The 27618-nt window shown below is 54.0% G+C and overlaps 2 protein-coding genes and 1 long non-coding RNA gene across 5 annotated transcripts in view; 1 reads left to right on the top strand and 2 right to left on the bottom strand.

Moving 5' to 3' along the window:
- The window catches only part of AFMID (arylformamidase), an 18159-nt gene extending 2237 nt beyond the window's left edge, over positions 1 to 15922 (bottom strand). The window contains exons 1-11 of one of the 2 annotated variants that reach the window (XM_014863172.3): positions 15573 to 15922; positions 14713 to 14780; positions 12187 to 12277; positions 2671 to 2775; positions 2543 to 2591; positions 1648 to 1733; positions 1483 to 1555; positions 1193 to 1290; positions 819 to 897; positions 568 to 709; positions 267 to 371 (exon numbers count right to left, since the gene is read on the bottom strand). In XM_014863172.3, the coding sequence (XP_014718658.3) occupies positions 267 to 371; positions 568 to 709; positions 819 to 897; positions 1193 to 1290; positions 1483 to 1555; positions 1648 to 1733; positions 2543 to 2591; positions 2671 to 2775; positions 12187 to 12277; positions 14713 to 14780; positions 15573 to 15771 (1095 nt within the window). In that variant the 5' untranslated portion in view covers positions 15772 to 15922. The remainder of the gene's footprint in view (positions 1 to 266; positions 372 to 567; positions 710 to 818; positions 898 to 1192; positions 1291 to 1482; positions 1556 to 1647; positions 1734 to 2542; positions 2592 to 2670; positions 2776 to 12186; positions 12278 to 14712; positions 14781 to 15572) is intronic. The other variant, XM_044744478.2, reaches the window with a different exon arrangement.
- LOC139040086 (uncharacterized) lies at positions 6039 to 7880 on the bottom strand. Its single transcript, XR_011493961.1, has 3 exons — positions 7846 to 7880; positions 7440 to 7553; positions 6039 to 6165 (listed from the first exon to the last, which is right to left on the bottom strand). It is a non-coding gene; the product is annotated as an uncharacterized lncRNA (long non-coding RNA).
- On the top strand, positions 14911 to 27618 carry TK1 (thymidine kinase 1). 2 transcript variants are annotated; one of them, XM_044744481.2, is made up of 7 exons: positions 14911 to 15181; positions 15269 to 15300; positions 16382 to 16492; positions 18768 to 18861; positions 25730 to 25819; positions 26176 to 26295; positions 26387 to 27618. In XM_044744481.2, the coding sequence occupies exons 1-7, from the start codon at positions 15116 to 15118 to the stop codon at positions 26585 to 26587; spliced, it is 714 nt and encodes a 237-aa protein (XP_044600416.1). In that variant the 5' UTR covers positions 14911 to 15115; the 3' UTR covers positions 26588 to 27618. The 2 variants fall into 2 exon arrangements, with proteins under 2 accessions (XP_044600416.1, XP_070339834.1); XM_070483733.1 differs by lacking the exon at positions 26176 to 26295 and having other exon boundaries at positions 15024 to 15181.

Below are 27618 nucleotides of genomic sequence, written 5' to 3'. Positions count from 1 at the left end.
CCTGCCTCTCCCATCCACACCGAGGCCCCGTGCGGATCCCACCTGTGTGCCCAGGACTGGACTCTGCAGCTCCCCTTGGGCTATTTCAGAGGGAGGTGAGGGGTAGGAGGCAAGTGTCTCACGCGAAGCCCACCATCAGGTCCCGCAGCCTCCTGGGTGCCAAAGAGCCAGCTGAGCGGCTCCTCTGTGCTCCCCACCTCCCCGCCTACTATGCGTCCGGGCTGTGACAGGACCCCCGGCATCCTCAGCGAAGGGACACATCCCACCTGGGTGAGCACGTAGTCCTTCTGGGTGAGGTTCCAAATGATCTCAAAGTGATCCACATCATCGAGTTCTTCAAACGAGGCTTTCCACCCTCCTCGGCGCAAAGCCTGGGTAGGAGACAGGAGGGCAGAGGAAGCATGAGGCTGCGGGAGAGGAGAGGGGCTCTCTCGTCGTGCCTGCATAGGCCAGGTGCTCACTAAGTAATTGTTGACTGAATGACTGATGGTCTTAGGGTCCATTTGGGTAAGATAATGAGACTGCATGACCCCTGACCTCCGGCCAAAATCAGGGTGCTGAGGGTACCTGATAAAACTCCCTGGACTGTCGGTGGTATTCGGGGGAGTCGTGTTGGCCCACAATCACCAGCACGGGGCAGGCTGCATCCACGGGCTGCGTCAGGGCGACCTCCAGGCACCGCTGTGGGCTGTTCCTCTGAGCATCCTCTCTGGTGCAGGGGGTGGGCATGGGTCAGCACAGAGAGAAGCCTTTGCTTCAGCCCTGGCCCTCCCCACAGGCTCCAGGCCAGCCGGGGGAGGTGGGGGTGAGTGACTCACAGGGTCATCAGGAGAGCTTCGTTCTCAGGGATGTGCATGATGGGCTCCAGGTCGTAGATCCCACTGACCAGGAAAAAGCCTGTGAAGGTGAAGAACAGCCACAGGGCCAGGCTGCAGGTAGGGCCAATGCTCCACCCAGGCCAGGCTTCATGCAGGCACAGGTGGGGCAAGATGGGGCCAGCCCAACTTCCAGTGCCAGAGGGACAAGACCAGCGTAGGGGGCAGAGAGGGAGCAAAGCGGGCCCTGCTCACAGGGCTCAAAACCCCCAGGTCAACAGTCACAGCTACTGGGATTTCGAACAACTGGTGCAGCCCCTCCGGCCCATCAGGGGAGGGTGAAGGCTGCCCCGCCCGGCTGCAGTCCCCACAGAAACCTTTGAGGTTGGGCGTGGCTCCATGCTTGGTCCAGTTGGCTAGCAGCATCATGGCGGCCAGGTGGGCCCCAGCTGAGTGTCCACACAGGTAAATCCCCCTGGGACGGGTCAGAGCAGAGGACCAGATTTGAATTCAGTTTCCCCAAAGCATCAGGCCAGTATCAAGGAGTCCCAATTTGCCTTCTGCTCCACAGGCTAGAAAGGGAAGTTGGGCTGCATCCAAGGGGCTGAATCCTCTGTCCTCCCACCCAGCATCGTCCGACAAAAGCAAAACCCGCAGTGACACCCACTCATTGCACGGATACCGCTTCTGGACAAACGCGATGCTCTGGGTCACCTGGTCCACCATCTGGTCCAGGGTGCCTGCAGAGAGCACGAGCTGGGTCAGGATCCACTGGGACTCTGTCCCGTCCAAAGCCCACCAACCTTCGAACCTGCAAGACCACCCCCTTTACCTTTGGGGGCGATGTCATAAGACACTACCACCACGGCCACTCCCTGGGCTGTCAGTGGGCTGACCATGAAGGCCGACGAGTCTTTACTGCAGAAAGAGACAAAGATGCGACAACCGGAGGCAACGTGGCCACTACTGCTTCTGTGTCCTGTCCACCCCAGCACAGCCCCTCTCTGACCCCGTGTGGTATGGGGAAGAAGGTGGGCTCTGTGCTTGCCACATCACGTGCTAGCTATGGGGCCTTGGGGACTTTATTTAACCTCTAAGCCTGGGTTCCTCATCTGTAAAATAGGGACAATCATCTTTTTTCTCTTAGGGTCTGCTTTTCGAGAACTGAAGGCGATCAGACACGTAGAGAGCCTCGCCTGGCAAAGGGCACAGGTGCGGCACATGTAGCCATGAGGATGAATCTGCCTGAAGGGCGGTGGGCCGGCACAGGCAGCTCCTTAGTAAGATCCTAGGGTACGGCGTCCTGAAGATCCCGAATACCCTGCTTGTCTGAGGGTCACCAGCTGTCCTGGGTTGCCCAGGACTCTCTTTTTAACACCGAAAGCCCCATATCCTGTGAAACACCCCCCGTCCCTACCAAACTGGGCTAGTTGGTCCCTGTGGCTTTCCCTTTGACTAGAGAGTAGACTGAATATGTGTCTCACCAGGTACAGTGGGTCGAACAGTGCCCCCAAAAAGATATGTGCAAATCCTAACCCCCAGTACCAGTGAATGCGACCTTATTTGGAAATAGGGTCTACGCAGATGTAATTAAGAACCTTGAGGGCCGCCCCGTGGCTGAGTGGTTAAGTTCACGTGCTCCACTTTGGCGGCCCAGGGTTCACTGGTTCAGATCCCGGGCGTGGACCTAGCAGTGACTATCAAGTCATCCCACTTCCCCAACTTACCTTCCACTCTGCCAGTACCCTCCGTGGAAAAACACAAAGAAGGGCAAAGCTGCAAGAGACGGAGGAGGCTGGGCTGCGGCCGGGCGCCGGCTGTGCTCTGCCACGGGGCCACTGCGCCCCCCACTCACCCTCAGACTCGTCCTCAGGAAAGTAGATGTCCAGTCTCTCTCGTTCCCTGTCTCCGTAGGGGACGTGCAGCAGGCTCCCCCTGGTGGCCTGGGCCCTCTTGGTGGCTGTCTCGGGAGAGGGACAAATGTCTGTCATCACAACCTCAGGCAGCAGCACTTTCTATTGTGTTTCGGGTAGAAACCTCTTTGCTGAAGGCCCCATGGGTCGACCAGTCAGCTCCAGCCGCCGGTGCCCCGTGAGGGTCTGTGGTGGTTCCAAAGCTTCCACGTGTGTGTAGCTCCACAGACCAGACCGCCTCACCCAGGTGGGGCCAATGCTATCTGCCGACGTCTGTCACTAAGTGAGAGCTCTAGTTCTGACCGGCACTGGCGGACACCCCTTATCACATGCTTGTATGGGCCTCACACTGTGCTACGTGCTCTGGGAAGAATGACCTTTTCTAAGCACTTGGAAAAGTAATCTAGGGAAACAAGGGGTGGGCTCCCTTGAAATAAATAGATAACGAGACAATATGAATATATAACTGAGTGCCACGATGGGAGGGGTCCGAGTGATGTGAGAACCGGCTGAGACTTGGGTGGAGAAGAAGGAGGAAGGGCATTATAAGAGAAATAAAGGGGCCGGCCCCGAGGTATAGTGGTTAAGTTCACTGGCCCAGGGTTTGCAGGTTTGGATCCCAGGTACAGACCTACACAGCACTCATCAAGCCATGCTGCGGTAGCGTCCCACATACAAAATAGAGGAAGACTGGCACAGATGTTAGCTCAGGGACAATCCTCCTCAAGCAAAAAGAGGAGGATTAGCAAAAAATGTTAGCTTAGGGCCAATCTTCCTCACCAAAAAAAGAGAGAGAGAGAAATAAATACCTCAGGCAGAGGTGTAGAGGTGGGAGGGGATTCTTATATTTACATTGCAGTAAAAATGCCCCAAATGCTCCCCCAACAATCACTGAAACCCTGGCAGCTTAGCTCCCCCAACACTGGGCACTGGGGAGAGTGTAAATTGGTAAGCTCTTCTGGAGGGCAACTTGGCCGTATGTATCAAAGGCCAAGAACATCACATTCCTTGGTGCATTCGTCCCTATCTATACATTTATTACAGGGAAATAGCCAGAAATATTCCCAGGGACCTGTTGTGAAGATGCCCACACTAGTACCATTTATAATAGCAAAAGATCGGGCACAGCCCAGTGACCTGTGGTAGGACACTGCTTAAATACTTTACGGTATATCCCCTTTCTCTGAATTATTTTTTATGCCAGCATTCATCCATCCTTGACATATTTTCCACCTGGTTTACTGTCTGTCTGTGCCCTCACCAGGACAGGAGCTCTGTGAAGACAAGGGCTTTGCTTTGCCCTCCTCTGTAAACCCAGGACCTGACACACGGTAAGCACTTAAAAAAAAATTGTGTGGGAAAAGAAAAAAGAAAAAGGAAAGTACGTAACCAATAAACATTTCAATAAGCAGGGCTGGGTCAATTGAGTATCCAAATGGAAAAGGAAGTTTCTTGACCCCAACTTCACACCAGGTGGGCGACAGGGTCTAAATGTGAGAGAGAAGACAACAAAGCTCCTAGAAAGGAAAATAGATCCTCATGACCTCGGAACAGGCAAAGATTGCATAACCTGGACCTAAAATGCACTAATGACAAAGGAAAAGCTGGAGTATTTCAGGACGTAAAGGGCGAAAACAGGATGCAAACTCCATGTAGTATGACCAGCTCCCTTTCAGCCGGACAGCTCAAGGCCCAGAGAAATAAAAACCGTGGTATATGCTAAGCCTCCCATGTGCCAAAGTCGGGGACCAGGCTGCCTTTGCAGGACAGGCAAAGTGGCTGCAAAACCAGTTTTGCCATCACTGACCATGTCTGCCCACCCCCCTGCCCTTGGAGTGAGGGCACAAGGCTGGGGGGCAGCTTCTTAGAAGAGATGTGGCAGGCTGCGCTCTGGGGGCCCCCACTCCCTTTCCCACGGAGGCGTCAGGAGAGACTTCTCGTCTCCTAAACCTTCAACCGACCAGCTGCTCAGAGCCTGACATGTGACTTCTGCAAGGACCTAACGACCGGAACGAGACAGGCTCCACGCGGGTCCACGTGCCACGCTGGGCGCAGACCACTCTGCAGGACACGCTTAGTAGAGTCGACCTATTGCTAGATAGATAAGTTTTAACTAGTTAGAACCATGAGATTCTGTTAAGCGAATCAGATATATTGCATTTGTGATTATAATTTAAAGTGTTTTTTAAGAATTAAACACATTTTGTAAATCGTGTTTAAACGTTTAGGGGAATTTAATCTGCGAAAATTAAGAGCTGAGAATTAATTAACAAATAAGTGAATGCCATTAATTTTTCTTATGCAGAAATAATGTTTATACGGTTAAAAAAAATACACAACAGCCTCTTCAGTGAAATGCTCCCTCCCCTCTGCCATCTGCCTAGCTCTCCGCCCCAGCCACAGGGACCCCCACTAACATGATACAGAATCTCCCCCCCTTTAACCCAAATCGCAGCATGTTAAAGGCATTTCTGCCCGGCTGTTTCACTTAACATCTCTGGAAGAGCTTTCCCAACCAATCCACAGAGAGCTTCCTCATTCTTTTTTTTTTTTTTTTTTGAGGAAGATTAGCCCTGAGCTAACTGTTGCCAATCCTCCTCTTTTTGCTGAGGAAGACTGGCCCTGAGCTAACCTCTGTGCCCATCTTCCTCTACTTTATATGTGAGATGCCTACCACAGTACGGCTTGCTAAGCAGTGCCATGTCTGCACCCGGGATCCAAACCAGTGAACCCTGGGCTGCCGAAGCAGAAAGTGCGTACCTAACTGCTGTGCCACTGGGCCGGCCCTCTTTTCTTTTTTGAAACAGTTACTTGGTATTCCATCCTACGGCTGCACGTTAACCTATTTAACCAGTGGCACCAGTTGCTTAGGACAAACAACCATGTCCAGTCATCAGGAAATTCTCTTGGCTCTCCCTCCTCTGGAGTCTCCTCCCCACCCTCACTGAGACCACCCGGGATCCCTCTTCACCTCTCCCCTGGAAGGCGGCGACAGCCACTCTGCTGCTTCCACAGGACTCCCTACAGCCACGGGTGTGAGCCAGCTGGAATGGGCATCCCATCCCATCGCTCCAAGGCTCAAAGCCACCCAGGGCTCCCGTCTTAGTCCGCTCCGGCGGCCGTAACAAAATGCCACAGAGTAAGGGTCTTAAACCGCACACACCGATTTCTCACAGTTCAAGCTCAAGGCGGAAGGAGGGTTGGGGGTGAGGGCCCTTCCCCTGGGTGGCAGACGGCCGCCTTCTTGCTGCGTGCTCGCATGGCCTCCTCTGTGTGTGTGCATGCAGCTCTCTCCCGCTCGGGAGCCAGGCTCTCTGACGTCTCTTCCAATAGCCCTGAGGGATCAGGACTCCACCTTTATGACCTCGTTTAACATTAATCACTTCCTTAGAGGCCCCACCTCCAAACACAGCCACTCAGGGGGCTAGGTCTTCAACCTGCGAACAGGGCGGGGGACACAAAGATTCAGTCCCTCACTGCTCCCACACTCCCCTGAAGGCCCTGCAGCTCTACAGAATCCACTCTCCCCTGTTCACCTTCTCCCAGGGGCGACCCCCGACCACCCTCACACCCACGCTCTGCCATCCCCTCCCCTGCTCCGGGTCTCCCATAGCATGTGCCCCTTCTGACAGGCGGTGATGTTTCCTTCTGCCTTATGTGACTGTCTATCATCTTCCCCTGCCCACCAAGAGTCACAGCGATACAGGAGCAGGGGTCGGTCTGTTTTGCTCACGGACAGGTCACATGCGCATAGATGGGGGGCCTGCACAGGTCAGGCATCCAATAAATATCAGTTGAATGGATCAAGAGACGATGAACCAGTCTGTACCGAGAGGCATCTGGGCTCAGCTATCACAAACAACCCTGCCGCGAAGAGCCTTGCACAGGCATTATGACACACGTGCACACGGATCCGTAGGACGTGCTCTAGGCAGTGGAATTTCTGGACCAGGTGGTCCATTCATTTGTCATTTTGAGGTCACTGCCCATTGGCCTCCGTGGGGGTTTGCCACCTACCCGCCCACGAGCACAGTGAGAAGATGTTTGTGCCTGACAAGCTCAGCAACAGAGTGCGTTCATCAAAAGGTAGCCATCTACTTAGCACAAGAGTCCTTAAAGTACAGGTGGACCAGCTAGATTCATCTGGTGCCAAAACTAGGAAACTGATCTTGAAATTGATGTTCTAAATTGAAAAGCAATTAAAACCAAGCGGCTGTAGGATGAACGACCCGGACAAGTTTCCCTGAGATGTTAAAAACTCAGCTGACCCTGAGAAGGAGAAATCTCCTCTCTCTAGGAGGTGGCCCGGTGGGTGGTGGCAGGCTGCTTTCTGTCTCTATGGATTTACTATTCTGCACATTTCATATACATGGAAGCATATATACGTGGCTTTTGTGCCTGGCTTCTTTCACTCAGTATAATGTTTTCAAGGTCCATCCATGTTCTAGAATGTACCAGAACTTCACTCCTGATTATGGCCGAATGCTATTCCACTGTATGGACATACCACATTTTGTCTGTGCATTCATCCAATGATGGACATTTGGGCTGTTTCCGCCTTTGGGCAATTGTGAGTAACGCTGCTATGAGCGAGTGTATCTAAGTACCTATTTTCAATTCTTTTGGATTAGAATGAATTTTTAATGTTTTTAATCTATTAAAAACAGGATTGCCGGGCTGGCCCCATGGCCTAGTGGTTATGTTCACGCACCCTGCTTCGGCAGCCCAGGGTTTTGCTGGTTCGGATCCCAGGCACGGACATGGCATGGCTCGTCAGGCCATGCTGAGGCGGTGTCCCATACAGCACAACCAGAAGGACCTACAACTAGAATACACAACTATGTACTGGGGGGGCTTTGGGGAGAAGAAGAAGAAGAAGAAAAAAAAAGAAGATTGGCAACAGATGCTAGCTCAGGTGCCAATCTTACAAAAAAAAAAAAACAAAAAACAGGATTGCACATTACAAATACAGAATGCTTTCTCCTAGGAGAAAAAAAGAGACCAAAGAAACCAAGTCAAAATGTTAACAATGGGTGGTGGAATTATTGATGGTTTTATTTTTAAAAATCTTTTTCAGTAAGCATACGCTCCTTTTGTAATCAGAAAACAACTGTTACCTGAACATAGCCAACTGCAGACGGTGCGGAGCCGGGCCACTTAACGTGCGGTCTGCAGATAGGGGAGCTGTCCCCGTTTCCCGCTGGTCCACGTTGAGCTCAGTGCACAAGGCGGCCGTGAGCATTTGCAATATATACAGTTTGGTAGAACGGCTTTGTCTCTTGAACTTAATAATAAGAAATTAGGGCTTTCAAACAAAAACTTGTACGTGAATGTTCACGGCGGCATTATTCACAATAACCAAAAGGTGGAAACAGCCCAAATGTCCGTCAACAGATGAACGGGTAAAAAAGATACACGTCCACCATGGAATAGCATTCAGCCATGAAAAGGAATGAAGGACTGACATATCCTAGAACGTGGACGGACCTCCAAAACATTACGATGCCAGGGGAAGAAGCCAGACCCCAAAGGCCGCATATGTGTGGTTCCATTTATACGAAATGTCCAGAATAGGCAAATCCAGAGACAGAGAGCAGTGAGCAGTTGCAGGGGTTGGGGGCAGGGGGAATAGGGAGCCACTGCTTAACAGGTGGGCTTCCCTGTGGGGGGATGAAAGTGTTTTAGAAATAGAGGTGACGGTCGCACAACATTGCAAATGTACTAACTGCTACTGAATGGCACTCTTTAAAATGGGTAAAGCGGTAAATTTCATGTTCTGTGTATTTTACCACAATAAAACAGAACGGGGGGTGGTATTTTCTGTGCCTTTGTTTTGCTTCTTTCATTTTTCTGTTGGAGAGGAAAAATCGGAGATGGTACGGGGGGCCCCCCGAGACCCTCTCAGAAGCAGAGGCTGCCGGTCACGGGGCCCCACCCACCTCGCTGGCGGCTGGTCCTCCTGGGGGAGGCGTGGTTCGGGGGACCACGAGTTCAGATGTGCACCCGTCGCGGGGTTTGGGCGAGCTGCTGGACCTGCAGAGGCGAGACCCCCTGACTGTGGTTCTCTCTCTCTCTACTTGTGTAGTTTATTGTACAATATATTTTTACTAAGAATCTTGGTAAAACAAGTTTAGAAACTGGTAGAGGAGCCACCAGGTGGCGTAGCGGTTAAGTTCGCAGGCTCTGCTTTGACAGCCAGGGGTTCACTGGTTGGGATCCTGGGCGTGGACCTAGACACTGCTCATCAAGTTATGCTGCGAAGGCATCCCACATAGAAAAACTAGAAGGACTTATAACTATGATGCCTAACTATGTACTGGGGCTTTGGGGAGAAGAAAAAAAAGAGGAAGATTGGCAACAGATGTTAGCTCAGGGCCAATCTTCCTCACCAAAAAAAAAAAAAAAACCACACCAAAACCTACTGGTAGAGGAAGTAGTTCTTAAAGCCTCCCTCTGCTGTCTGCCCATGCTCGCCCAGCAGCCCCGTGTGCCCAGCCTGAGGGAGGCCAGGCCTTGGCGGGTAAAGGTGGTCTGCTTATTAGAAGAGGACATTGTAAGTTAATAGGTCAACACTGTAAGGACGAATACAAATAAAATAATAGTAATAATTCTCCCTGGTACAAAAAAGGAAAAGAGTTTATCTCCCTCCCTTAGAGCATTTATTTGAGGGAACTTACAGTTGTAAATCCTTTCTCTATCCCTTTGAGATGTTTGTAAATATTTTTAAAGCTAAATGAGAGCCAGCCCTGATGGCCTAGCAGTTAAAGTTCAGTGTGCTCCACTTTGGTGACCCGGGTCCTGTTCCCGGGCGCCAACCATGCCACTCGTCTGTCAGTAGCCACGCTGGGGTGGTGGCTCACATAGAACTAGAAGGACTTACAACTGGAATATACGACTATGCACTGGGCTTTGGGGAGGAAAAAAAAGAGAGAGAGGAAGATTGGCAACAGATGTTAGCTCAGGGCCAATCTTTCCCAGCAAAAAAAAAAGCTAAATGAGTCTCCAGCCAGTTTTATAACCTAGGAATATTTTTCTCAAGGACCTGGGAGCCATCTCTTTGAAATGTAATCATCAAGGAAGATAGTGCCCCTGCGCTTCCCCACCCCTCCTATCTGTCCTGTCCTGGCCATGCACCCCCACCCCACCCGACCCCCACCCGCTCCCACGCCCACCTCTGCCTCACCATTACCATTCCACCGGAGGAATGCAGGCTCCTGGCTAACTTATGCAGGGGTCAAATTGCCTCTCAGTCATAAAGATGCGAAAGGTTTCTTTTTCCTCTGGATAAAGGCAGTTTGCAAGCACAAATGGCCACCCTAAATACCAGGTGGATTTAGGATGGACTAGTGTGGCAGATGGTGCTGCCAGGTCCCCGTGCTTGAGGACAGGCATGTTGATCTTGACAGCAGGTACGCAAGGGGGGCATCTGCCCGGCCACATAAAAGGGTGAGATTTCTTCCTGGCTTTGCAGTCTCTGCAGCGGCTTGCCTGTGATGCGCATGGCAGTTTGGTTTAATCTTTACTCAATAATAAAACATGTTTTCTTTCCCCTCCGCCTTTCTGGGTGGGCAGGAGGCTTTTTCATCATTTCCACTTTACATTCCCGGCCGCCTCCTGTGAGTCTGATTCCAAGGAGGCAATCTCCAGGCCACAGGCAGCACTGGGGAGGTTGGGGGCACTCCGCCAGGAGAGGCCGGCTGGTGGGCAGGTACTGACCTGCCGGCGCCATCACCCTGTCAACCTGCTCCTCCCTCTTACCCGGGAGCTGAGTGTGAGCCTGAGTAAGTCAGCCTCATGGAGCAGGGCCTGGACCGGGGTGGGGTGAGTTTGTGCACAATGGGGCAGAGGGAGGGGGGACCAAAAAACTCAGTAATGAAGATTGCATGGGCTCAACGTTTGTGTCCCCCAAAGGCATACGGTGAAATCTTACCCCTAATGCGATGTCATCAGGAGGCGGGGCCCTAGGGGGGGCAATCAGGTTGAGATGAGGGCCTGAGGGTGGGGTCCCTGCAATGGGATTAGTGCCCTTATGAGGAGAGGAAGAGACCCCAGAGCTCGCTGTCTGCCACATGAGGACACAGAGGGAGGGCAGCCATCTGCAGCCAGGAAGAGACCCCTCGCCACGAACTGAATCTCTGGCACCTTGATTTTGCCCTTCCTGGACTCCGGAACTGTGAGAGATAGATTCCTACTGTTCCAGCCACCCAGTCCGTGGCATTTCGTTACGGCAGCCCAAACTGACCAATACAAAGACAAATTATATTTGAATGCAATTAAAAAAAATCAAAACTAACGCCAAAAAGTCCATGACGAACAAAGTGTCAACATTTTAAATAGAGACAGCTCCAACCCTGCACACGCGGGGCTCTGCTCACTCGCCCGGCCGACTGCCCCCTGTTATCGGGCTCTGTTCTTCATCTGAGAAAAGGCTTCTGCACCTGCAGCACCCCTGGGCCAGCTGGAGCCTCGACACAAGGAAGCGGGGTGGAGTGGACACTTGAAGCTGTCCGCAGGGCTTATGGAGAGGAGCTACCAAAGAGAGGCCCCGAGGGCTCCAGGCGGCACACTCTTCTTAGAGCGAGTCCCTCTCTCAACGGGGGCAGCCCTTTTCTCCCTCAAGACCATTAAGATGGACAAACAGGTTTCTGCAGGCTCAGGTAGGTTTCACTGCACACTCAAATATTTATTGAGCAAATAAAGATGCATTTGGCACAGAGCTGGGCACAGAAGGGGACTCTGAAGAGCCCAGGGAACAGCTCCGCCCCGCAGGTATCGGGACAGGGAGGGGGCTGGAATGTGCTGGGACAAACCTCCGCAAGCCTGTTCCCCTCGCTGGCTTATGTCAGTGTCGAGATGCACCAGGCGTGGGAGTTCTGTTCACTCTGCCGAAACACAGCATTTGCCAACACCCCATTTTCCCACTGAGGGGAGGGGCTGCCTGCCTTCTCACCCACACTTCCTCGGGGGAACCGCTGCCCCAGCCTGGCTCCAACACTTCACCGAGTGTGAAAATCACATGGTCGCACTCCGGAGACACAGGGCGGGGGTGGACATGACCCTTGGGGCTTCAGAGCTTACAGGTTCCCAAGCCCTGATTTCTTGAAAGAAAAAGAAAGGCTTCTTTGCTTTTTTATAAATAGCAACATCCCACGTTCAGCAGCCAAATGGGAGGCCTTCCTTTTTCCACCCACCTCCCTGTGCCCCTGTGGTATGTGGCCTTAAGGGCCTGGGCCGCTTGGTGGGGCAGGAGGGGAGGTGGGACGTGGTCGCCTGGGCCTCTCCTGTCTCTGGTCGTCCTGCAGCGAGAGCTCCTGGACGCCTGGCCTGGAGCAGACGAGGCTTCTGCAGGGCCTGGACTTTGGGACTGCCCAGGAGAGCGGCTCCTCCCCGCCCCGGCCTTCTGAACCACTGCCACATGCTGAAGTCCACCCGGAGCAGCCACGAGAGTCCCCCAGTACCCTCGTCTCCTATCTGTGAGTAGGTCCTCAGGGTCTCCTCTGCTCCCCGTCGGACGACCCAGCTGCTGGGGCTGTACTGAATCTCCAGCTCCTAGGGGACACAGATACAAGCTCCCATAAGGCCTTTGTTCTCCACAGTGTGCACCCCCACCCCCCACCCCTGTGGCACGCCTGGATGCTCCTCTCCGCCTTGAGAAGCCTCCTCCCTAATATCTCAGGCTCTCACAGATGCCCTCAGCTTCCTTCAAGGCCCTCCAGTCTCCAGGCTGGCAACGTGCTCCCCACTCTCCCCCCCACTAATTAATTAGGGGCTTCGGATACAACATTGCAGATGTTCTCAGATCTGTGGTCTAGAGTGACAGCCATGCCTTTAACCAGCAGACAGCCTTAACAGAGAGATGAGGTCCCGTAAATGTGTCCCAGTTAGTGCCACTGATGAGGATTTTAGGCTGGTTACTTTTAAAACTACAGATGAGAAGCAGGCTCTGAGGACTGGAATTTGCTTGCTCTTTGAGAGATATTTGCATTTGTGACGGAAGGGGGGATGACCTTTTAGGGACCTGAAATTGGCCGCCCCAGGATATGTCTCTTTGGCATGGGGATTGTTTGGAGCTGATTGCTTTTGATAAACTGGGACAGGGAGGGAGGCTCTGAGGAATGGAACTTGCCCTTGTTGGGACACATTTATATTTGTAAGGTAAATCTCTATCTGTAAAAGGTGGCTCCCTCTCTGTACCAGGAAGAAGAAGAGAGATGACCTTGTCCCTAGAAACTCTTAATGGGGAAGGCAAGAACTTAAGTTGGTTGCTGTCTGGCAATCTCATGTAACTGATTTAGGGTGGTGGCTTCTGACCTTTACTTAATCCGATTTGATTCTTACCTAAAAGTCATGGGATCATCCAATGACCAGAGCCCACCTGCACTGATACCATTTTAACTTTTTCCATGTTCTTCCCTTTGTCTTGTAAAGAGATGACTCACATACCCATGCCTTATAAAATTGGCCCTAACCCTCAACTCGGGGCAGCAGCAGCAGCTCCTCCTGCCCGTGGGCCCTGTCCCCACGCAGCAGCTCTGACTGCCCATGGGCCCTGTCCCCATGCTATTCCACACTATTCTCTAAATAAAAGAGCACTACTGCCAGATCTTGAGAGTCCAAGAAATCTTTCTTTCGACTCCTCGGCTCACCGACCCCGCATCACCACCACGGGCTCTACTCCTACGGCAGCGAAGATCTGGGGGCCAGGGAGCAGGGTGGCCACTGCAGAGAAAGAGTCATGGAGCTGATGTTCCCTGACGTACAATTCTGACTGCAGGAGGACACAGCACAGTCAAAGGCACAGAGGTGAGGGGGAAGGGATCAAAGGTCAGTCTGGAAACTCTGACTGGGCAGACTGCGGAAACAGAGGTGAGGCTGAGAAGCAGGGGCTGGAGGAAGGAGAGTCTTGGACGTCAGGCTAAGATGTTCAGACTTAACACAGAATGTAACGAGGAACCAGGTTTTGGAGAAAGGGCTCAAAGGCACAAGAGAACGGATGAAGCCTGCACAGGGAAATTTGAAGACAGGGTGTCTTGGGCTCTGGCGTCAGGGTGCCATCCAAGCTCCATCACTTACAGGCTGTTTTACTCTGGGCAACTTACTACAGTCTCTGGGTCTGAGCTCCCTCTGTATAATCTGTATAATAACATCTGTATAATAACAACAGCAGCCTCACAAGGTTAAAAGGATCGGGCGTGTAAACGAAGCAAAGCTAATCACTCAAATGTGGGCTACCTCCTCCTCCCGGTCAGCAGCCTTCTTGGCCAGGGGTCTTTGGATCTGTTCAATCTGAGCCTGTAAATGTTATTCCTGTAGGATGTTTACAGCCATACTTTGCACTCTGTGACTATCATCATCTTTATTGCCATGATTTATGATAATGATACTGGAATAGGTTTCTGAGAGTCCTCTGATATTGTAGAGGTGTGTGTGTGTGACACAGAGACAGAGAATGGGATTTCTTGGGGGCAGGATCCATAACTTTCCTCAGATTCTCAGATGTGTCCATGAGCAGAAAAAGAACTACTGCCTGAAATGCAGGAAAACTAGTTAAGTGGGAAATTGTACCTGAATGATAATCATAACAAGTGCTTTGCATATGTTGTTTCTAACCTTCACAACCACCCCTAAATAAATAATACCAGTCTTTCTGCATCCTTCACGGTCTGGCACATTCTCCATACTCATTGTGTAACCTGAGATTAACATCAGAACTCCGACCCCAATCGCCTTTGGGTTTACAGATATTAACATAGCCAGGGCTTCAATTTTCTCCACCCTTAACATCAGACTAACGAAAGCCTGCCTGTGGCGAGAAGTAAAATGGATCACAGTGCTGAAGCTTTCAGGGGCCGGCACACAGCAGGCGCTCAACGGCGCACACGGGAGGGAGTGGCCTAGATGGCTTCTGAGCTTCCTTCCTAGAACTCCCTTCTGATCTCTGAGCTACGCTCCTCAGCCCCAGGCTCTCCCTGTAATCCGCCTACCTCTTTAGACATCTTCTTCCAGGAAGCCTCCCTCCCGGGATTCTCGCCGGTGACATCCATGCTGGTGCCTGCAACCACGTGGGCGCACGCCCCGCCCTTTACACTGGGCGGGCGGGGCGGGCGGGGCGGGCGAGGCTTCGGTCGGACACGCCCCCGAGGCCCCGCCCACCGCCCCGGGGACGTGCGCCCCGCGCGCGCGCGGCCAGGCCCCGCCCACCAGGGCGAGGGCTGCGGTCAAATCTCCCGCCAGGCCGCGGCCGCGCGGTGATTGGCTCCGGGGCTGCGGCGCCGGCTCCCGGTTGGCCCGCGTGCTGGGCGTAGGGGCGGACGGCGCGGGAACCGGCGCGAGCCTGCGGGGCGGCGGCAGTGGAGGTCCCTGGGCTTCGAGCTTCCCGGAGGCGCCATGAACTACATCAACCTGCCCACCGTGCTGCCGGGCTCCCCCAGCAAGACCCGGGGGCAGATCCAGGTGCGGGAGCCGGGCGGGGGCGGGGGCGGGGGCGGGAGCGTGACCGGCGCGCGCCGTGCCCCGAAGTGACCTCTCCTTCTCTCCTAGGTGATTCTCGGACCCATGTTCTCAGGGAAAAGGTAATGGCCTTGCGGGGCGGGGCTGGGCCGGGACCACCTCCTCCTCCTCCTCCCCCCCAGGCCCCCAGGGCCCCGTCCTCCTCCCCTACCGCCCCTCTCAGAGCGCCCCCAGAACAGCCCCGCTGCCCGACCGCGCTCCCGCCCAGGATGCGGCTCCTCCCTGGAATCCGGGCCTGGCCAGCCGCTCGTCCCCCTCCCGCCCAGGTCAAACCCCTCTCCCATTAGGGTCGTCCAACCGCCGCTCCCTTCTGGAGCTGGTCACAGCTGCTTACCGTGTAGCCCCTCACTAGGGACCACTCGGAAAGGGGCATCCAGGTCTTTTAAAACCTGTGTCTGCCGTGGGCCAGGCCCTGCGCCCTGCAGTAGCAGCACCGTCCTTCCAGTGTGACAGTTTCCTTCCGAGGAAACGGCGATCCTTTCCACACTGAGGAGTCCAGCCGGGGCGCCTTTGCCCCGTGACGTGAGAACCATCCCCGGACTGGACCAGGACCGGCTAGGGAGCCGGCTGAGTAGCTTCCCTGGCCCATTCGTACATGGCCCTGGGGGGTCCCTCCAGCTCAAACCCCTTCGCCGGGGAGTGAGGCTCAGGGTGGGCTCTTGGACCCAGAGGGAAAGTGCTTCTTAGTTGCACAAACAGTTCTCCTGAACTTAACTCAGACGAGGAGGCGCTCTGGATGAGATTACTTTGGAATGAATGCAGTCTGCTGGCCCCGACCCCTCTGCCCTGCACCCACTGCACCACATCCCTGAGAAACTGACCCCTCCAGCCTTTCCCCAGACCACCAGAGGGCCGGTCCTTGCCGCCCTCCCCACAGAGCATGACTTCGAACCTGGACGTGCCTTTATGATTTCCAGGCCCTGGGTGACATATGGCACTTGTATGTCCCTCTCAGGTCCGGACTGTGGACTCTGAGTGCCGGCCCTGTCTGTCCTCTGTTCTTTCCCATGCTCCGCTCTGCGGTGTTCCCATCTGTTGGTGGGTCTCAAGCCCAGAGAGTGTTGGGGAGCGCGGCTTGTGCTGCTGGGGAATTCCTCGCTGACTCTCAAGCCGTGGGCCTCAGCTGACCCTCTGTCCTTGCAGTACCGAGCTGATGAGACGCGTCCGTCGCTTCCAGATTGCCCAGTACAAGTGCTTGGTGATCAAGTACGCCAAGGACACGCGGTACAGCAGCAACTTCTCCACCCACGACCGGTCAGTCCCCACCTCCTGTCCTGACGCCTCTTCTGAGAAGCCCCGTGAAAATTCACAGGATGCAAAACCTACAGTCAGAGCTCTTTAGTGGGGATGGTTAAGCCCGCTGAGGCCTGGCGCTGAAACATTCAAATCGGCAGACTTTCAACGTGGCCTGGGAGGTCGCCTGGGACTGGCCTTTCACAGGACTCCAGCCCCGTGGTTCTTAACCGGGGGTGGTTTTGACCCCCTAGAGGCCATTTGGCAATGTCTGCAGACGTTTTTAGCTTGCAGAACTAGAGGAGGGGAGGGCATGTTACTGGCATCCAGTGAGTCAGCATCCTACAGGGCACAGGGAAGCCCCACAAGGAAGAATGATCCAGGCCCACACGTCATGGTGTCTGGCCGAGGCTGGGAAACCCTGCTCTGGGCCTGCGTGGAGGCTGCAAACTGGCTTTGTGTGGCCTGCATGTTAATTTTTACTTCATGTTTTTGGTTGGCTGTCCTCGCTGACTCCCTGTCCTCCGGTGGCCCTGGTGCATCTCCCTTTTATGTTGATCTGCCTGCGCCCTGTGGACATTTCAGTCTGTAACCTGAGGTCGGGGGGTTAAATTTAGTCCCACTCCTGCCCGTTCCTTGGCAGCTCATTGGGGCCTGATGTTTCCGAGCCTGAGACGCTCTTTTCCGGGTCCTCGGGACTTGTCTGCCTGAGCCCCAGCAGCAAAGCCATGCTGCGCTACGCCCGGGGCCTGCGGTCTCCCAGCCGCCCAGTGTTTGGCTCCGGGGTGGAGCGTGGGGTTTCCAACCAGGCGGTGGTGGGGCAGAGAGTGCCCAGGACTCGGACTTACAACTGTGGGGGTTTGAGTGATGCTTCCTGGCCCTGCTGTCTGATGCAGTTCGTTTCTGTGTCCGGGTTTGCTTCTTCGTCCCTAAAATGTGGTGTCGGCTGCACGGGATGCGGGGAGCATCCGGGAGGAGGATGAAAGCGGAGCAGGCAACACTGCAGGGACTAGACGTGCGGCTTGCAGAGTCACTCAGATCGGGGGTAAATCGGAGCTCTGCCCTGAGTGTCACCAGTCCTGTCTAACGTGGGCTGTAGGGGCCACAGCAGCGACCGAGCACTGGCAGCAACAAGGCCCCAGAGACACTGTCCTTGCCGCGGCTAGACCTGGCCTCCTGCCTTGCTCGCTCGCCATTTTCTCTATTTTGGGAGGAACGAGGGAATTTAAAATGCACAAAATAGTTGCATATTCTTCCCAGATCTCGAAGTAGGATTATGGCAAGATAACCAAGCCGTAGTTGTAAAGCATTTTGTTTTGTTATAAATACAGCTGCAAACTGCTGAGGCTTCAGGAAACTGCCGGCGCCTCCGAAGGCTAGGTCAGAGGAGCAGACAAAAATGAAACAGAAGAAAATAACATTGTAGAAAAACACAGAAGCTATTTAAAAAGAGGACAAAGAGTGGCATTCCTCTTCAAAAAGACCCTGGTGTGGGGCGGGGTGGGGTCCACTGTGTCATTCGATGCACTGGAATGTTCCCACGCTTTCCCACACATGCCTTTCGCTTTCAGATTCTGCTGGGTAGGAATCTTCTGCGGGACTGAGATCTGGCTCCTGGCTGTGCCGGTTAGCAGCTCTTGGATCTTGGAGGGATCCTTTGAGTGGCCAGAGGGGCCAGCTGGAGGACGTTCTTCCTGCTGGTTGGAGTCCCAGGCTTGTCTCTCCTGGGCGCAGGGCGCACAGTCTCAGAGCCTTGCTGGTGGTCTGCCCAGAGCCATGTTAGGGCTTTTCCCTTCGTGGGCCCCTTCCTCCATAAAAAGAAAAAAATCAAAAATTTCATTTTATGATTGCATTGATAGCAAGACAAATATAACCCAGCCTGAGTTGTATTTATTTATTCTACTGACTTTTAAAAGAAGTTAAAACATTTTGTTGGCCCCTAAAAGTCTCCTGGGCCCTGGGCCTGATGAGGTCACCGTGTCTGCCCCCGGCCCGCTGGATAGAAGCGGAGAAGACCTTTGGGTCTCGCTTGAGCTTCGTGTCAGGCATTGCTAACTTCTAGTCCAAAGTGTGAAGTGAAACAGCCTGTGTTGAGTGGCCGGTTTTCTGAACAAGGTCCTTTATTCTCCCTGGCTGCCTTCCCACGGGTGCTGGCTTCTCAGAGCTCTAGGCAGACATCGCAGGCGGCTCTGCAGGGCGACGCATGGTCACGAGAGCTGTTCCCTGGCCCCTGCATTCTGCTTTCTCCTCTCCCCAGTGTCCTCCGCCCTATGGACGCTCTGGCTTCTCTCCCCAGGAACACCATGGAGGCGCTGCCAGCCTGCCAGCTCCGGGACGCGGCGCAGGAGGCCCTGGGCGTGGCCGTCATTGGCATCGATGAAGGGCAGTTTGTAAGTTGGCTTGTCCTGGCATGGCTCTTCCTACAAACCCCCTCACTGTCCTCCTTTCTCCTCTGCTGGTTTGGAAGTTACTGGTTCTATTTCTGATCTTTTAGTAAAGGAAACAATGTTAACCTGGTAACTAGTGTCCGAATACCTTTTGAATTCCCCTTACTGCTTTCTGTATTATTGTTATACGGGACTTACTGTACCTTTACAAAATATATATTTACTTTACAGTGAACAAAGAAAACAGATTTCTCAACACTGGTGTATGGGGAGGGTTTGGTTTTGTTTGACTCGTTGCTGTTTCTTGCATGTTCTTAGGGGTTTATTTTTCTTCCTGCTGAAATACATCCTTTCGTAGTTCTTGCAGCTACCACGTGTTGATGGGAAGTTCTGCCGGTCTTGGTATGAAAATGTCTTTATTTTGTTCTCCAGTTTACGCTGGGTAGTAAATGGCAGGGTGGCCATTATTTTTCCTCGTGGCTTTGGAAAAGCACCAGCATTGCCTGCAGCTAATGAGAAGGCTGCTGTCGATCCCGTGATTCCTTCCCTGGGCAGGTAGTCGGTCCATTCTCTCTCAGAATGGTGTGTCCTGGCGGGGGTTGTTTTTACTTACCCTGTTTTGTATTTGACATGCCTTTTAAATCTGAGCACTCGTGACTTCATTTCTGCGGGAAGAAGGAAGCCACGATCACTTCAGCTGTCTCCCCATCTCTCCCCAAGGCCTTCTGTGGGATCTCCCAAGGTGTGTTTGGTTTCCATGACTCTGTTTTTCATTTCTGGGATTTCCGGTCAGTTCTTTTTTAATATCTACTACTCTAATTCACATATACTCATTTTTATTGAAGAATTTACTGTTGTTGTTTTTTTAATTGATTCTGTTCCTTGCGTTGTCTTTCTGAAAATCTCGTTTTGAAGTCTTTTCCTCTTTTCCAGCTCACTCTGTTTCCGTTTCCTCTGAGTTTGAGGGCTGTCTTTGTGATCTTAGTTTCTCTCCCGTGCTTTGGAATTTTTTTGTGTCAGCAAGTGCGTCTTGAATGAATGAAACTAGAGCTCACTCACGAGGGGCCTGCTCAGCCCTTAGGCGGTGTTGTGATCGCCTTCACCGGCGCTAGTGAGCGTAACGTGAGCTGCTGTATCAAATAAACCCTAGCTGTCAGTAGTTTCACGTGATAGAAACGTATTCCAAGTCCGTGTGGGGGAGCCGCCCAGAGAGGCTCCCCGTCACACTCAGCTTCTCAGATCGCCGTGGGGGCCTCGTCCAGACAGTGGAAAGGGGAAAATGTGCAGGGTCCCTGTGTGAGGTTTTCATGAGCCAGGAGACAGGTGCACGCACTGCCTCTGCTGGCCTCCCCACTGGAATTTGGGCACACAATCCTTTAACTGTGCGTTTGGTCTAGCTCTGGGTCCTGGAGGGAGAGGAACTGGAAATTAAAGAAATCTGTTTGTTCGTTTGGTGAGTGGTTAGCGATCTCTGCCCGCCCCGCCTCCCAGGCTCCTGGGGCGGAGTCAGGCGGCTCCCGCTGTCCTGTCCTCTGTGAGTCACAGCCCCACGCTTCGGTCCGATGGCGTGTCGCCTGTGGAGACGGACTCCTGGCAGCCTGCGTCTGCCTGCGCACCCACCTCACTCTGGCCGTTCCGTTTCTGGCCCGCAGATGCCTGTCTCGCGTCTTCACGCGCACACGTACATTTGTATTTTCTCTCGTGGCTTTACGGTGGAGGCGAGAAGGTGAGCTCGCGGGGGCAACAGGGGCACAGCCATTCCCTTCCTCTTCCAAACTGGAGTCTCGGGACGGATCTGAGAAATTTGGGGTCCGCTTGGGGGGTGTGGCTCTCAGAACAAGGAACGTGAACTTTGGGGAGGCCCTCCCTCCCTCCAGACCTGGTGGGGTGAGTTGACGACAGCTCTGCTCCCTGACTTTATGTAAAGCGTGTTTACAGGGCTGAGCAGACACCCTGGCAGGAGCCCTCCTTTTCTCACTTCTCCTTGGTGATATCAAGCGCCCTGGGTTAGGAGCCAGTGGGCCGGTTGCCCCCCAGTCCTGTTTCCCACTTATATGTCTGCTTCCTCCCTGGCCAGCAAGTAAACTCTGGCTTCTGTAACTGGTGCCCCATCCCTAGCCGTCCGCTCTGCCCTCGCCCCTGGGGCCCTTCCTCTACAGGGAATTCTGGGTCCAGGAGGTTGCCGCTCCCTTCCCATGGAGGGGGTGAAGGGTCTTCTAGCCCCCGCGTCCCCGTGTTCTGAATCAGCGAGAAGGACTTCACAGAGTAACCATGAGGCCTTCCTGAGGAAGGCCCGGAGTCGAGCATCCGCGCAGCCCCCCCAACTCCAGGCAGGAACAGAAGCACTCGGCGTGCTTCCTGGAAGCCACTGGTGTTTGGGAGAGATGCATCTGAAGACCCCAGGCCGCAGGCTGAGGATGCTCGTGGTAGGTGGGCACCTGGCTCCCGGGCACGCCAGCCCTGCAGAGGTCGCCCCTGTGTGTTGGTTAACAACTGCGTGGTGGCTTGGCTGTAGGGGAAGCCGTGATTTTAAAAACTCTTTCTGGAATTTATCTCTGTTTTACTACACAAATAATAACGTGTAATCTAGAAAAAGTTAGGCCTACACAGAAGGGGAAAAAAAGCCCACAATTGACTGCTGTTGACATCCAGAGACCCCCTGGAACGGCCCCAGAGGGACAGGTCAGGTTTAGTGTTGTGGGGACAACACAGACCCGGGAGCAGGGGCGTTCAGTGGTGGTTGCAGAGGACGTGGCTGTTAGGACTGGGGCTCATGCTGGGTCATTCTGGGGAGAGTTTTAGGAGGCTGGCTTGGCTCTTGATTCCGTGTCCTCAGGAAAGAGGGTGATTCGCGACGAGTAAAGCAGCAGCGGTCACTCCTGTTAGCCAGGAGAGGGGGCCAGTGTCCTTGTTCTGTCTGTGCTCTCACGTGATTATGGAGGGGTCTTGTTTTTGTCTTGATCCATCACAGTCACAGAGTGGCCTTGCCTGATGCTCCTGTTCTGTGAAATTGATTACAGTCAACAGGACAACACCAAGGGCCAGCTCTGAGTGCCAGGCCCGCTCCTGCTGCTGGGGGCTGCTTTTCTCTTGTCACTGCCAAGAAAAACAAACAAAAAACACAACATGTTGGTCTATATCCTTCTAGTCTTTATAGATTTTTCTTTCACTTTTTTTTGAGGAAGATTAGCCCTGAGCTAACTACTGCCAATCCTCCTCTTTTTGCCGAGGAAGACTGGCCCTGAGCTAACATCCATGCCCATCTTCCTCTACTTATACGTGGGACGCCTACCACAGCGTGGCTTTTACCAAGTGGTGCGATGTCCGCACCCAGGATCCAAACCGGCGAACCCTGGGGCCGCAGAGAAGCGGAACATGCGAACTTAACCGCTGTGCCACCGGGCCAGTCCCTATAGGTTTTTCTTTTATCGATTGGGCTCATATATGTGCTGTGACCATTTTTCCATGTCACCAAATACTCATCCTTAGGAATATACCAGGTCTTATTTGGGCTGCCCCCTTGTATGTGGCATTTCAAGGCTGTGACGCACGTCTGTATGCGGACATGCTGGGCTGCCGTCTGGTATGTTGGGATTTATTTACTAAGTGGAATTGCTGGTCAAGCAGCCAATCTCATTCATTCATTCACTCAATAAATATTTTCTGAGCTTGTGCCATAGGTGTTGGGGATGCAGCCAGCGTGTCTGCCCTTGAGCTTACATTCCAGTTAGGGGAGAGAGATACCTAACGGGTCAGCTGGTGACAACTGGAGGAAAAAGGCAGCGTGAGGGGGACAGTGCTAAGGTGGGGGTGATGCTTAAGGGGATGGTCAGAAAGGGGCCTGAAGGAGAGCCAGGGAGCGAGCCAGGCAGCGGGGGAGGTCCCGAGGCAGGAGTCTGCTTCCCGAGCGTGTCTCAGGAGTGCAAAGGAGGCCAGATGGCTTCGGGCAGGGCAGGCCAGGCCAGGCCCATGGGTAAAGACTTAGGAGTTAGGGGCCGGCCTGGTGACTCGGCGGTTAAGTTTGCACGTTCAGCTTTGGCGTCCCGGGTTTGCAGGTTCAGATCCTGGGTGGGGACCTAGCACTGCTCATCAAGCCATGCTGTGGCAGGTGTCCCACATATAAAGTAGAGGAAGATGGCCACAGATGTTAGCTCAGGGCTAATCTTCCTCAAAAGAAAAAAAAAAGTTAGGAATTAACCCTGGGAGAACTGGGAAGCGGCTGAAGGGTGGCTTCACGGATGGAGAGCACTCACGGAGAGTGGACAGCAGGGGGCAGAGGGGCAGGGGGTGGTGGTGAGACAGCCAGCCTTTTCAGAAATCCCCAGGAGAGAGAAGGGCGAAGGGCCAGGTGGCAGATGGTGCGAGTGTGTGTCTGTGTACACACGCGCACACACACACGCCCTGTTCTGACTGCGTTTCTCTTTCTTCCCTACTGTGGCTCACATCTTTTTCCGTGTTTATTACCTACTTGTATTTATTTCTCCTCTTGTAAACTGGCTTTCAAGGTCTTCCACCCATTTTTCTCTTGGTGTGTCTTTTTTCTAGCAGATGTGACATAACCGGGGCTGCTCTGTCGCGTGCTGTGAATGTTTCTTCCCTGTTTATTGCCTTTGTGTTCTGTCTGTGGCAATTCTTTAGTCTCTTGCCATTCGCACTTGGAGGGTTTACTTGGCCACATTCTTCGTCCCTGTCCTTTGTGGCCTTTGCTCTGCGCCATTGCGTTCGCAGGAAGCGAGGCCGTCGTGGGGGCAGAGCCGGCGTCGTCCACTGCGTGGCCAGAGCCAGCCCGCTCTTGGCAAGGTGGTGACGACGGCGGAGGTGTGCCTGTGGGCTTCCCGATCTCTCCTTCGGGTTCTCTCCCCCTCCTCAGAACTCGATTAGGAAATGGCTCGAGGCAGATGACCCTGTGTGGGCAAACTTGTCATCACCAAGAAGCCCCTCTTGTTATTTTTCACCCGAATCCTATGTTGTAATTACTTTTGTCTGCTAAGAAAACCTAAATTTACTAAGTACTTTGGGGTTCCATGTTAAGTGTAACTTGTATTGGTGTCCGAGGGCTGCTGTAGCGGGAACCACAGACTGGGCAGCTGAAACCACAGGAATTGGTTCTCTTCCAGTCCTGGAGGCCAGAGGCCGGGAGCCCGGGGGTCGGCACGGTTGGTTCCTTCTGAGGCTGTGGGGGGATCCGCTCCAGCTCCCCCCTCGGCTTGTAGGCGGCCTCCTTCTCTCTGTGTCCTCACCTCCAAGATCGTCCCTGTGTGTGTGTCTCGGTCCAAACTTCCCCTTCTGATAAGGACACCAGTCATATTGGGTTAGGGCCACTCTACTGACCTCACCTTAATTGGATGACCTCTGCAAAAACCCCTCTCTCTAAATAAGGTCACATTCTGAGGTATTGGGGGTGAGAGTTTCAACAGGCGAATTTGCGGGGTGGGAGGGAACACAATTCAGCCCATAATATAACCTAAAAAGCTAAGGGCAATAAAAGGAAATACCAGTAACGTGGTTACCAGTGGACATTCTGAAATGTTGCTGACAACCTGGGCTGCTCCACCCTTATCTGTGATAGTTCAGAAACCCCTGCCGGGTGCAGGGCTCCTCACTCCCGGGGGAGGTGGCCTGTGAACTGGGGCGACGTGTTCCAGTGGCAGAACCGCGCTCTTTGCTGTGGACATTGGTGCAGTGGCGGGGGGGGGGGGTGTCCGAGGACGCTCCTAGGGTCCCCAGACCCTGGCGTGGAAGGACCGGTGTCCTGACGTCTGCCTCAGCGTGCAGGGCGAGGCCCAGGGTGCTCAGCCCAAAGCAGTTTCGTCCCCCGGCCCCTACCCAGTGGCCAGCTGGCAATGTCTGGAAACAGATTTGTTTGTGACAACTGCGGGAGGGGGAGGGGTGCTGGCTGGCAGCTCCTCACTGGCTGGGAGCTGCATTTCTGTGGCCCGTGACGAGTCCTCCAGAGAAAAGGGGGGACGCGTGTGTGGTTGTGCTGGAGTCTCTGGGTGGGGGTGCCCGTTTCTGTAGCTCAGGCCCGGCCCGCTCTGCAGAGGGTGTCAGATTTGGCTTCGGTTGAATTCCACTTGAATTGCTCTTGGTTTTTCTAACCACTTTCATGGTCCTTTTCTTGCTAAGCGCTCGGGTCTTAGTGACTTTGCACCATGATGACAGCCTGAGCGGCCTGGAGAGAGACCCTTTGCCCAGAGACCAATTTAGTTAGATAAACGCTGAAGGCATAGGATTGACCCATGAAAACTCACCAAAGGATTTAAGTAGCAGCCTCTCCTTGGGCCATTTAAAATGAAATTTGCCTTACTGAGTCAATGGCCTTTCTGCAGCCCTGTATTTAGAAGGGCAGGCGAGCTGTGTCATCCTGCTCTGTAAATGGCTGGTGGAATCCCGGGCCCTTCTCACAGTGTCACATGGCACATTATCTGTTTATTATTTGAGTACCTTTGGTCCCTAAACAACACTGGGCGCCTTCCTTGCCGTTTCTTAGGCTCAGGAACATGAAGTCATGGCCAAGGTGCCACAGCTAACGGGTCTAACCAAGAGCAGAGTTCAAGCCCCAGGCAGCCCTCTTGCCCGAGCCTTTGACCATCGCAGTGTTAGGACACCTCCAGCCAGACCACATACCCTGGTGACAGGTCCTCGGTGCTTGGGTGTGGAGCGGAACCTGGTTCTGCCGGGGGATGCTGGCGGAATGGTGAAGGGACGTGGCCTTCGTGGACGTGTACGGCCACGTGCAGCAGGGACTGAGCGCAGAAACTCAGGCCAGCTGGGAGGGTTAGGGTCCTCCTGTTCTCATACTCCACGCTGATCGAGTGGCTGGAGTGGCCTTTGGCTCCCGGAGGACTGAGCCTTCTCCCACCCCTTCCAGTTCCCCGACATCGTGGAGTTCAGCGAGGCCATGGCCAACGCCGGGAAGACCGTGATCGTGGCCGCACTGGATGGGACTTTCCAGAGGAAGGTAAGGCGTCTGTCTGGTCCAGGTCTTGGGACGGGATCGGGAGGGAGGAAGGGGCCTTGGCAGGCACAGGGCTGTTCATGGAGAAGGGCGCCCAGCGCCCTTCTCCTCCATCTCAACACAACGCCCCCCGAAAGACTGGGGCTTGGCACTGGGGGGCCTGCGAGCTGCCCGGGTGCTCAGACAAGCCAGACCAGCTCCCTCGTTTGCCCAGGAGTAAGTCCTTCCCAGACTGGATGCCGTCTGCTGCCGGGGATGGCAGTCGGGGGCAAGCGAGGTCAGGGCAGAGTTCCCTGGCTTCGGTGCTTGTCCCCTGCGAGGGGCATGTGCGGACCTGCTGTCTTTCCCTGGGCCTGTAGGCTTTCGGGGCCATCCTGAACCTGGTGCCCCTGGCCGAGAGCGTGGTGAAGCTGACGGCGGTGTGCATGGAGTGCTTCCGCGAGGCCGCCTACACCAAGAGGCTGGGCACAGAGAAAGAGGTAGCTCCCACTTGCCCTCTCCGCGGGGCGGGCCGTGGCCCCGAGGGGCGGTGCCCGTCTCAGTCCAGGCCCTCTGTGTCCCCGTGGCCAGGTCGAAGTGATCGGAGGAGCAGACAAGTACCACTCTGTGTGCCGCCTCTGCTACTTCAAGAAGCCCTTGGGCCAGCCTGCCGGGCTGGACAGCACTGAGAACAAGGAGAACTGCCCGGTGCTGGGGAAGCCGGGGGAGGCCACGGGCGCCCGGAAGCTGTTCGCCCCTCATCAGATCCTGCAGTGCAGCACGGCCAACTGAGGCCTCGGCGCCCAGGGACCGGCCACCTGCTCCCTTTCCTGCTGCCGCCCCCTGGCGGATGGCTGCGTGCACGGGCTGCGCGGCCTTTTCAGAGGAGGAAGTCCTGGAGGACGTGAGGTTTCACTAGCATGTGGAACTCTGTGCGTCTGTAGGCCCTTTCCCCTCCTTTCCTGCCCACTGGCCTTTCCTAGTTCCCTTCCCGGCTGCTGGTCTGCTCACGGTCCACTCTGGGCCAGAGCAGACCTTGCGCTGTGGCTCAGGGTCTGGCCACAGCAGACGTCCCCTCCCTCTCATTTGAGGCGAGGGGTAGAGCCACACGCTGTTGTGACAGTGGTGCTGCTGGCTTCTTCCCCTTTTGTGGCTTTCACTGCTGAGTTTCTGTTCTCAGTGGGAAGTCCGTGCGGAGCACCTCTGGCTCAGCACCGAGCCTCGTCCCACGCAAAGGCGCACTGTCCTCCGCTGGGACAGGGTCCCAGCCCCTGAGGATGGCTGGACTTGGGTCCTCTGGCTTCCCTTTGGGCTGGAAGTCCTTCCTACACTCGCTGATCATTTTCTTCAGAATTACAGCTTGCCTTTTAAAGTGGGGGTGGGGGGAGCGGGGTCTGTGATCTTTTATTGTGGTATGTGAAATAAATAACTAATATTAAAATGCACTGGTTGTAAGTGCCCGTCAACTGATGATAAAGAAGATATATATACACACACACACACATATACACATACAATGGAATACTACTCAGCCATAAAAAAGGATAAAATCGTTCTGTTCACAACAACATGGATGGACCTTGAGGGAATTATGTTAAGTGAAATAAGCCAAATAGTGAAAGACAATCTCTCTGTGACTCCACTCATATGAGGAAGTTAAACATGTGGACAAAGAACAGATTAGTGGCTACCAGGGAAAGGCAGGGAGGGGGTAGGGGGGTGGGCACAAAGGGTGAAGGGGTGCACCTACAACACGACTGACACAACAATGTACAACTGAAATTTCACAAGGTTGTAAACTATCATAATCTCAATAAAAAGTT

Source organism: Equus asinus, chromosome 13, assembly GCF_041296235.1.
Source record: "Equus asinus isolate D_3611 breed Donkey chromosome 13, EquAss-T2T_v2, whole genome shotgun sequence".
Lineage (NCBI taxonomy): Eukaryota > Metazoa > Chordata > Mammalia > Perissodactyla > Equidae > Equus > Equus asinus.
Note: the sequence above shows the minus strand (reverse complement) of the source record. Positions and strands in the feature narration are given on the sequence as shown.

Coding starts and splice junctions, on each gene's coding strand:
- TK1 (XM_044744481.2), top strand. CDS start 15,116: ATGAACTACATCAACCTGCCCACCGTGCTGCCGGGCTCCCCCAGCAAG. Junction 25,820..26,175: donor ATGGGACTTTCCAGAGGAAG/GTAAGGCGTCTG, acceptor CTGGGCCTGTAG/GCTTTCGGGGCCATCCTGAA. Junction 26,296..26,386: donor GGCTGGGCACAGAGAAAGAG/GTAGCTCCCACT, acceptor CCCCGTGGCCAG/GTCGAAGTGATCGGAGGAGC.